The 10,415-nt window shown below is 49.6% G+C and overlaps 1 protein-coding gene across 1 annotated transcript in view; it reads right to left on the reverse strand.

The window, feature by feature from the left end:
• Positions 1–10,415, reverse strand: part of TARBP1 (TAR (HIV-1) RNA binding protein 1) — a 37,528-nt gene that overhangs the window by 11,777 nt on the left and 15,336 nt on the right. Inside the window, exons 6-16 of the mRNA XM_015562327.1 lie at positions 8,902–8,999; positions 8,131–8,266; positions 7,362–7,458; positions 6,224–6,313; positions 5,042–5,183; positions 4,651–4,750; positions 2,850–3,022; positions 1,857–1,954; positions 799–957; positions 408–604; positions 5–55 (exon numbers count right to left, since the gene is read on the reverse strand). Of these exons, the coding sequence (XP_015417813.1) occupies positions 5–55; positions 408–604; positions 799–957; positions 1,857–1,954; positions 2,850–3,022; positions 4,651–4,750; positions 5,042–5,183; positions 6,224–6,313; positions 7,362–7,458; positions 8,131–8,266; positions 8,902–8,999 (1,341 nt within the window). The remainder of the gene's footprint in view (positions 1–4; positions 56–407; positions 605–798; positions 958–1,856; positions 1,955–2,849; positions 3,023–4,650; positions 4,751–5,041; positions 5,184–6,223; positions 6,314–7,361; positions 7,459–8,130; positions 8,267–8,901; positions 9,000–10,415) is intronic.

The raw sequence follows: 10,415 nt of genomic DNA on the forward strand, positions 1-10,415 counted from the left end.
GTACTGCGCAGCTATTCGGCCCCAGCCTGGGGAAGACGACGGGTCTTCCAGGAGACTGAAACAGAGAGCCGAGTCACTGCTGTCCTTCCTCACGTCTGGCTCAGCTCCATTAAGTCCCAACTAGGTCTCCTGTGACCGAAACACAGGGAACACGAACCTCGACTTCTAACTTCCATAAAGACAGGCATTCCCCCACGTCATGACTCACTGGAAACTAAATGCGGAAAGTCACGGGTGTCCGTAACCGAGACGAACAACGTGGGACACGAGGCCACCCTGAATGGAGCCTCTGCTCCGAGTTCCTGAACCCGCCCAGCGTCGGGCGGGCGATGCCCGAGAACAAGCATGGGTTCCCCACACGAGCAGCAGGACGCCTCGCGGACACACTGCCCCCCGAGGGGACGCACCTGCTCTGCTCCTCTGGCTGCGGCTTCTGCAGCCTCTGACCGAGCGGGAGGGCGGCGAGGAGCTGCTCCGCGGGCCCAGCATCCGGAGGGTCCAGCTGCAGCTCCGGCGTCTGGTCGAGGGCCGCACACACCTCACACACCGCGGCCAAGGCGGCCATGCTGACCGCCCTCTGCACCTGCCTCCCGAGCGTCGGCACCTGGGCAGGAAACAGTGCCCTGAGTGGTGTGAAGACTGCCGTCGCCACTTTCCTATGCACCTGACATGAGGGGAACCCTACCCTCTTCAAATACTACAGACAAAGGGAATGATTTTAAAGTCAAGTTTCGGCAGATGCGTTTTAGGATCAACCTGTATTCCACGTAAGCCTTCCCCGCAGAACTACAAGATTACCAGCCCACTGTCCGCGTCCTGCAGGTGCCGGATGGACGCGTTTCTCAAAGGAGCGATGATTCTCAGGACGGGGCTGCCTCGCTCCCCCCGCTTCCCAGGGAGGCCCGCCAGCTCAGTGAAGACCTGCAGGTACAGGTGGCAGCGATCCAGGTCTGCAACCTGCGACAGACAGCAACACATCAACCAGCAGGGCCCACGACTGTCACAACACGACGAGGTCAGACAGGAAGTGGTGTGTGTGAAGCACTCACACACGCTGAGAAAGGCCATTCCCCACGGGCCCTCCAGGCTGTCCCCATGCAGCCAGGCCTCCTCCTCGGAGAGCCCGCGGGGACCCGCCTGCTGCGCAGCCACCTCACCAACCACCGCTGACGGCTGTTCTGGGAAGCGGAGCAGCTCCCCCAGCCTCTCCGAGCCCAAGAGGGAGGGGCCGGAATGAACGGTAGGCCATGGACCCGGCAGAACAAGACTCAGTCCTGTTTGACCTCCCGCCCACTCTGTGACCTCCAGCAGCTCCCGAGGCCGAGCTCCTGTCCACACAGTGGGGAGGGTCACGTGTGGATTTGATAACTGAGAGCACATGCTGAACGGGCAGCACCGAGTGGCGATGATTAGGCCGTAGCTATCGCTGTGCCCTGCAAGGCCTTCTCTGGCACGGAGGAAGCAGAGGCTCCAGGAACCTCATCAGGTCTCACCGAGCACCACGCATGCAGGCACTGTGCCGGTACGGGAGGTGCTGGGGTTCTAGCAGCTGGGGGGTGACAGTGCATGTGGTGAGAGGGGGGCCTGGGGAAGCTCCTAGAGAGGTGATGGGGCTGCGAGAACATCTGAGAGGCAGGTTCGACTCTGGGTCAGGGCACACGCCCAGACTGTCAGTTGTGGAACTAATGGACGCGATGAGACAGAACCACTCTGTGGACGACCCTAACACCCAGCCCCTCCCAGGCGGGGTGTGAGCAGGAGGGAGCGGCACGGTGTTTCTCTCCCTCCCTCCGTCTCTCTAAAATCAATAAAAACTAACATAAAACAAGGATGAAAGTCACCCCACGAACACTCACGCTGCTCAGTTCATTCATAGTGAGTCTCCGGAGGAGGAAGCTGGAGATGCTCTCTGTGGCGGACGCAACCAAGTCCTGAAGGAGAGGAGGCACCTCATCTGTGGGGAAAAGTGTGCAGCTGAACGGCGGAAACCAGCTGTTTGGTACAAAATACACCACAGTCTAGTGAAGTACAACTATGGTAGGCACGTGGGTGAGCCACTTTCCAAAAGCGGATTCTAAACATGTAACAGTCACCTCACCGCGGGGAGCCTGGAACTGACCCTGGAAGCCCTCTGGGGGTTTCGGCACGACAGGCGGCATTCGGTTCTGCTGCCATCACCCAAAATACCAGAACTCTGAACTCAGCTCTCCTATCCCATAAGCATGTATTAAAACTAACCTCGATATTATCCTCAGGTTTTACCTAAAACCAGTGTTTCTCTAGAATTTTTAAAAGTTTAAATTTCTTCAATCCCAATGAAAGTGGTCGGAAAGGACTGGGAAGCCAGGCTCACGCTCACGTGCTCATCGCTAGTGCCCACGGCTTCCCGCTGATGCGCACACATCGTGGTCTAAGGACGAAGTAAGAGCTCAAGGATTCCATCTGCTACTGCGATACTGTCTATAGGAAGGATTTTCTGCTTAAAGGCGCTCAGAGATGGACATACTTAAAAAATGAATATAAAATTGCTGCTCCATTCTCATGGTTTAGGTTACTTTCTGCAGCACCAAGCCTAGAGGTAATTGGAAATGGATCTTGCTTTAACATATAAAATAGGGATCATTGTCAAGGGTCTAAAAATCAAGGAATAAACAATTTTTTAAAAAAAACAGAAGCAAATGAATCCCATTCTAAAGTCAACAGTACCCAGCAGATGTCCACACCGCAGTGTCAGCCCCGGGGGACGCTTGGCCCCTTCCCGCACCCGCCCCGTAGGAGAGTCCAGGTCAGGATCTCCGCTTATTCTAAACACCAACAAGGTACCGAGCGAGTTCAGAGACCGTCCTCACCATCGTGGGCGCTGGCACCCTTCGGCGAGCATGTGTGCAGCAGCGTCACCAGCGCCTGCAGGCACCTGTCCGTCTTCCGCAGGGGCAGGTAGGCGTTCGAACCCAACTTGGCGAGGGCGTCCAGGAGGGGCTCTAGGAACAGCCTCAGCACGTTCTGTGTCCTCTGCCTCTCACTAGACATTGAGAAACACCAAGAATTTCAAAAGCATAAAGAAACGATCTCCCCGTCGTTTGTGGAGCTGATGGACTCAGTGGGGCAGAGCCACCCCTGTGGCGAGCCCAACACCAGCGCCTCTGGACTGACTGCTCCCCGACCTGCTGGCGGAGCCCGGGTCTGTCCTTCCCGGGAGAGCAGCAAGGCACCAGGGGGAAAGCTCGGGAAGAACCAATGTGCTCGCTCTGGGCACAGTAGGAAGCACAATTCTATCTGCAAAGTAAAATGCCAAGGCCCTGCCTCCCAATCAAAAACACACACGCTAGTCGAGGCGAGGAGACGAGACATGTTAAATATAATATACACATGTATACATACTCACACACATGTATATATATATGCATTGTGTGTGTGTGTGTGTATGTATATGTATATCCTATATAGCGATACAAGCCCAGCGACCAAACAGCAGAATGACCAGAACGACCCGTCTACCAGTCGCTATGATGCGCACTGACCACCAGGGGGCAGACTCTCAACGCAGGAGCTGCCCCCTGGTGGTCAGTGTGCTCCCACAGTGGGAGCACTGTTCAGCTGACCAGGATGAGCAGCTGCTCCTGCTGCAAACGCCAGACCTACGGGCAGGAACCTGGGCTGTGATCGTTGTCTCCTCACCCCAGGCTGTCTCTCTGCTGCCTCCTCCGGACTCCCGCAGGCCGCCCCAGGCTCCTCCTCCTCGCTCCCTGCCCCCTCCTCCGGACTCCCGCAGGCTTCCCCAGGCTGCTCCTCCTCCTCCTCCTCCTCCTTGCTCCCTGTCCCCTCCCCTCTGGACTCCTGCAGGCAGCCCCAGGCTTGGAGAGGGACTGAGGCCTACTCTGCGGCCTCTCAGTGCCATTGTCCCTGGGTCGGCCCCAACCAGGTCCCCTGGAGAGGCGAGTGCTCCAGCTCCACGGAAGATGCCAGACCAGGGAGCAGCTGCTCAGAGGACAGATCCACAGCTGCTCAGCTGACCTGGATGAGCGACACTTCCACAGCGGGCTGATCTGGCAGGTCACGCTCTCCACCAGTGCATAAATCTGTGCACCAGGCCGTGCGTGTGCGTGTGTGTGTGTGTGCGCGCGTGCGTGTGTTAAAGATCTATAAAAAACTGTTATAAGCAACTAGCTCTAAAACTGTCTAGAAAAGAGTTGATGTAACCAAAGTGACTGCATATCATGCAGTACACGGCCTCAGGAAGCTGCTTTTTGCAACAATTATCATCTGAGAGAACTGACCTGCTCACATCTGCAAAATCTGAGACTGTTTTATCTTTATTCCTTTTTTTAAAATTACACATTTACCAAGGAATTAAATAGATCATTTCTTCATCTAATCTTATCCTAGGATCTTACAAACCATTCTTCTAATATTCTTATATAAAACCTGGGATTACTATAGTTTGTCTAACCTTCTCTAAGTTACTAACCTGAGAGCCTTTCGCACTATTACTCTATTGTTAACTTATAATTAACGTGCTCCCCGTGCCCCAGGCCCTTCCTTTCCTGCCCTGTGGTCAGTTCCAGGCCGACTGGGGACAAGGCTGAATGTGCCCCACACACCTGAGCGGCCTTTTCTGGGGAAGCTGATTTCAAGCTGAGAAGCGCTTACCTGTGTTGGACCTTCCTTCCTTCCACGTCCACAGCCAGTAAGACCATCAGAGCCACCAGCCTGGCTTCCGCCCAGTCCGGCATCCGGCCGTTTTCTCCTGCTTCAGGAAGGACAGGCGGGTTTGCAAAGCATTAACAGAACCTGCCAAAGAGGAGGCTTCAGAAACAACGGCTCAGTGACTGTCTCACCGACACTCAATTATAACAGAGCGCGGCCGAGGTGACACGGCTTGTGTCGCACACACTGAGATATGAGTAGCCCATTTCTGCAGGCCTAGTCCCTCCATCCTTCTCATTCCATTCGGTAAAGCCCGAATCTTGATCTGAAAACTAGATAAAGTTCTTCGAAACCCTTTGGTTATACCAATCCAGAAAAGTGATCTCAGACTTACTTTCCCAAGCAGGTGACGTAATATACTCTTGAACGAGGCTTTTGACGTAAGCGTTTAAAGAGCACGTCTCCTGGAGTCCAAGGGAGCCACAAGCTGAGGGTCGTCCAAAACAGCTTTCATTTACACGTAACCAGTCACAGAGCTGGGAAAGACAACATTATTACTTTATTTTAAAAACCCTACCCGAACAAAGGGTTCCTAACTTCCCGAAGCCAATTTGTTTTCTTCCACAACAAACTGAACTGAAATGACTGAATATAACAAAGTAATAAAACGTTTTCTGCCACAACTGAGTTGCACAAAGAGTGTCAACAGGAAATGTATGCGTGCTTTCTACCCTCCATCCGGTATTTTATCAGCTTCACGAACAGGCCTTTAGAGTACCTCATATAAAATGCACATGTGATAAGCTCTTCTAAAGAACATCTCTGTGAAAAAAGGCACATTATGTAAAACAAATTACAACCTTAAATTAAAACTCATCCTAGCTTCACGTACTAAAACAAGAATGTTTATTTTTGAGAGAATATGAGTTTGAAATGTAAGTTATAATTAAAGCTCCTGCCTCCTCACAAGTTTATTTTCTATCCTATGTGCATTTTAAAATACATTAATTTAAAAGAGAAATTAAATTCTGTCCTAGCCCTTCTCCATTACACCTTTTAGAAGATTTGCAAAAGTAAGTCACAGAACTTCCCAGAATTCCTCTTTCTGCATGTAATTGTGAAAGCTATGGTCTCAACTTTCTTTTTCCGATATATCTTAATGTGCAAATGCATACATGAAGTTAAATATAAAGTAAATAACTAGGTCTTTCTAAAAGGTAAGAATTTTAAAAAAAAGTTTTGCGTCCATTAAGGTAACCCCAGATACATGTACGGAGACATAATAATGATGAAACTAAGAATACCCCACCTGACCAAGGACAAAGCTGATGAGTGAATAAATCAGTCGAGACTAATACCGGCCCCCAGAGGGGCCAATGAGGGAGCCGCGCAGCCCGTGAGGGAGGCCGCGTGTGGGTCCTTAGCAAGCAGAGACCGTCCAGCAGAGAGGCCAGCTAGTACTGCTCTCTCCACAGCAGGCACTTTACGTTCCTCTCACACTGGCTAGTGAGGGAGTCAGTCAGCAAACGTGTTTGTAAGATTTCGAGGCCTTGTCATCAGACCCGTCCCCTCTCACCTCTGTCCATAGTGCCGTTCCCCGGCCCAGGGACTCCTCCCGTCGCAGAGACACGAGAAACGCAGAGATGTCGGACAGCGACACGTCCTCCTGGGGGGCGGGGGGACGGACGTGTTTTTAATAGTTACTCACTTTAAATCTTTTAATTGAATAAAAGAAAATCACCATAAAAGCAACTTAGTATACTAAAGTACATTAGTGAAATCTTTAAAAAAAACCTATTTTTTAAAAGAAAATATTATTCAACTTCTGAAATGAAGATATTGATTAGAACCAACCCATTATGTAAAATAAAAGATTGTTTTATCAATGTATTTTCCTTAAAATCAAGGTTACTATCTCACAGACAAGATGGTCACTACCTAAAAACAAAAACTTCCTACAAGAAATTACTTATTACTTAAACTAAAAGTGATTCTTACCTTTCAAAGCTAAAAAATGACTCCTGGCTTAAAGCTACCTCAGGCTTTTACTCCCTGAAGGTTGTGAGTCTTGAACTAAGGCCCCTTGCTCTAGGCCAGGGGCCCGCAAAGCCACCCACTGTCTGTTTTGTAAATAAAGTTTTATTGAGCACAGCCACATTCATCCACTCACCAACTCTCTATGGCTGCTTTTGAGGGTTGTGCCAGAGACCGTATGACTCTCAGAGCCTTAAATACATACTGGCCCCCGTCACAACCACGGTATTATGGGGGCCCCGTAAAAAACACACTAAGGGCAGGACACATCCCTGACGTCGATTCCCTGGGAGACATGTGGGGAAGGAGAGGAGACAGGGACAGCGCCTGAGCGTCCTTTGCCAGGGGAGCCCCCGACGTCTCAGTTCCCGGCGACATGCAAACTCCTCCCGGGGGGGCTCCTGAGACCCGGGTGTCCCTGATACAAGACACTGGGCAGGCCACTGCCCACACTCCAGGCGCCCGGAGGCAGCCGTCAGGACCGGCCACGTGGTTTGTGGGAGTACTGCAGGCAGAGAGCCGCTCTCATTGGTCGGAGAGGGAGCCCTCTCCAAGTACGCGTTCCCGGTGTCAGCCAGGGGCCGACCGTGAAACAAACAGGGCTCCAGGCCTGCTACGTCCACTCCTACACACCCACCCGCTCGGAAAGACGTGCACACGCATAAAGGAGATGCACTTACCACGTCGACCAGGTTCATGGCCGCGTGCAGCAGATGGCACTGGGCGGCCCCGCGCAGCAGGATCTGGTGTGTGGCCATGGTGCACTGGAGGACGCCCCTGACACGACAACAGAGTTCACCCCACATCCACAGACGGCTGTAGTCAGCTGTTACTGACAGGCTGGTGTAACAGCTACCACTACGGACTCCCCAGTAAGGTCACTAACAGAGCTCCATTTCAGGAGCAAACACATCTCTTTTAAAAACAATGAGACCAGAAATGAACATCCTTTAAAACAAGAATTTTACACTTAAAAAAAATACTTTGTAGTCTAGTTTCCTACACGTCAATGTAATAAAAAAACCTACTGGCCTTATTTTAAAGTGGTTATAGCATACATTATGGCACATACTTAAATTAGTAATTCATAAAACAAAATAAGTTCAATTAAAAATTTTTTTAATAAAATTAAGAGCTCAAACATCCTAATGTGAATATTAACTAAAACCATTTGCTAGAGCCTGGGCTGGTGTTCCCAGTGGTTAGAGCCACCCCACCCACCAAAGGGCCTCGGGTTCGATTCCCAGTCAAGGGCACAAACCTGGGTTGCAGGTTTGATCCTCAGGCCCGGTCAGGAAACCAACAGATGCACCTCCCTCACATCAATGTTTCTTTCTCAATCTCTCTCTCACTCCCACTCCCTCCCTCCCTCCCTAAAAATCAATGGGAAAACCATCCCCAGGTTAACAGGAAGCACCAGCCCCCCACGTGAGCACCCAGACCCAGTACCTGAGGGCCAGGAGGCCTTCCCGACCCAGGGCTTTGCATCTCGGGACACCGGCCAAAGCCTTAGACAGAAACAAAATGGGAACAGCACACCAATGTCTACTCGACATCTTCTGAATCAGTTTTAACAAAAAACTACCTGAAAGAAAGAGTTTTAAATATCATCGTTGCCAACAGCACGTGACCACACGCTCAACATCATTAGCCATTAGGTGGGAAAAGCAATGCAAACACCCTAACGCGATGAACTTCACACCCACGAGTCCGCTGTCTTCAAAGGACCGGCAATAACCAGGAGCATTCACATACACGTTCTGGCATAAACAGTGCTTTCCATTCGTGACCTGGGGCACAAAGTCTCCCAAAAGGCAAGTGTATTCTCTTTCTGCTTTCCCAAGTCAACGGCTATGCAGGGCTTCACCACACGGATATTCTGTTTGCACATTTTCCCTAAAGCCTGGTTCTCTCTTCCTTCCGCCCATTTTACTGATTTTTGAAAGTCAATAGAAACAAGTAGAACAGAGGGCACAGGGCACACCCCTTCTGACGTCCCGCCATGGGCTCATGCCAACACCGGGGCCATCACGTAGGAACATGTGCCTAGTGACCGCGCGCACCTGCATAAGCCTGACAATCTGCGTATCCCCGAAAAAGGAAACTGTTTTGATAATACTGAGTATAACGGTCATAGGATGGTGCTTATAACCAATATACTAAAATAAATAAATCTTTAAAGGTAACACATTAAAAAAAGAAAACCTTTACTGCACATACTCTTTAGTTCTTCTGGAAGAAGAGAAACATAAGCAGCTAAAAATCTCTGTAGTTTCAATCCCAGTGGAGACCCACTTCCTATCTGCTGGCCCGGCGACCTAGACAGAGAGGAAGGACACACGTTTAAAATGTATTTACAAATGAGCATCATGGAAACTAAATGGACTGTGGCCCAAAGTTCTTTTAATAAAACAATGAGACCATCTTTTATTTCTGAACCAACTTTTTATTTTTCAGTAAAATGCTAAGGACCCTTCTGATTACAAACCAGGACCTTCTAGGGCAGCAATGGCGAACCTTTTGAGCTCGGTGTGTCAGCATTTTGAAAAACCCTCACTTAACTCTGGTGCCGTATCACATATAGAAATTTTTTGATATTTGCAACCATAGTAAAATGAAGACTTATATTTTTGATATTTATTTTATATATTTAAATGCCATTTAACAAAGAAAAATCAACCAAAAAAATGAGTTCGCGTGTCACCTCTGACACGCGTGTCATAGGTTCACCATCACTGTTCTAGGGAAATGAACCTGGGTTGGTAATGTGCTGTGCTAAGTAGGCATGGACTTCCACTTCATGACGCTTTCCTTGACACAAATGTACGGAACTTGCTAAGTAGTATCACTTTGTAAAAAGTCTAAATATGATCATTTAAAATGACATTTTATAACTTCCAACGTATGATCCGATGCTTTTAAATCTTTGGGTATTAAACAGAAGAAAGACATGTTAGGAATAAGTTACTTTTGCAAGAGCACTTGTTCGTTAACATCTACTAAAGTCACCATTTCTCGCTACATGGTTCTCCGGAAACGTCACCGCTAACTGAACAGAGCGCTAGCGAACGGGCCTCTCGCCGTAGCGGTGTCTGTGGCTTTAGAGAGGCTGGCTTTCCTGCTCCCCGGGTGTCTAATCGCTTCAGACAGCTAGTCAGTCATGAGTTATGTGAAAACTAAAGTAACTGGCAAGTCAAGCATTGCTATCCTCCTTCGATATTTATCAGATGGGACTAAATACCAATATAACTTAGCACTAAGTTACACTTCTTAAAGAAATTGGCGGTGGAAGGTTTTCCCGTTCAGAGGTGTACCAAGTGGAAGACTTGCAAGCATGAACTTAGACTAAATTAGAAAGACAATTTCAAAAGCGAGGGAAGGTTTTGAAGATATAATTCAGGAATATAGATAACGCTCAACACACAGGGTAAGGCACAACACGGACACGCTTCACACGCCCAGCTTTCCCAACGGCTGCCGCCACCAGACGTGGAAGAGGAGGTGAGAACAAAGCCTGTGGGACGGACTAGAACTGGGCGGGTTGGTGCGAACCCCTGGTTTTTAATGCGGTGGGTGGACAGACAGACGGACACTGAACTAGACAGAGGTGGGCCAGTCTGCTCAGCAGACAGAACTAAGAAACAGATGCGCACACAAAGGGAGAGAGAGAGTGCGATTGAGCAAAGGTGGTAAAACGTTAACATCTGGGGAATGTGGATGAAAGGCAGGTGGGA

This window comes from Myotis davidii, unplaced genomic scaffold (assembly GCF_000327345.1).
Source record: "Myotis davidii unplaced genomic scaffold, ASM32734v1 scaffold174, whole genome shotgun sequence".
NCBI classification, from domain to species: Eukaryota; Metazoa; Chordata; class Mammalia; order Chiroptera; family Vespertilionidae; genus Myotis; species Myotis davidii.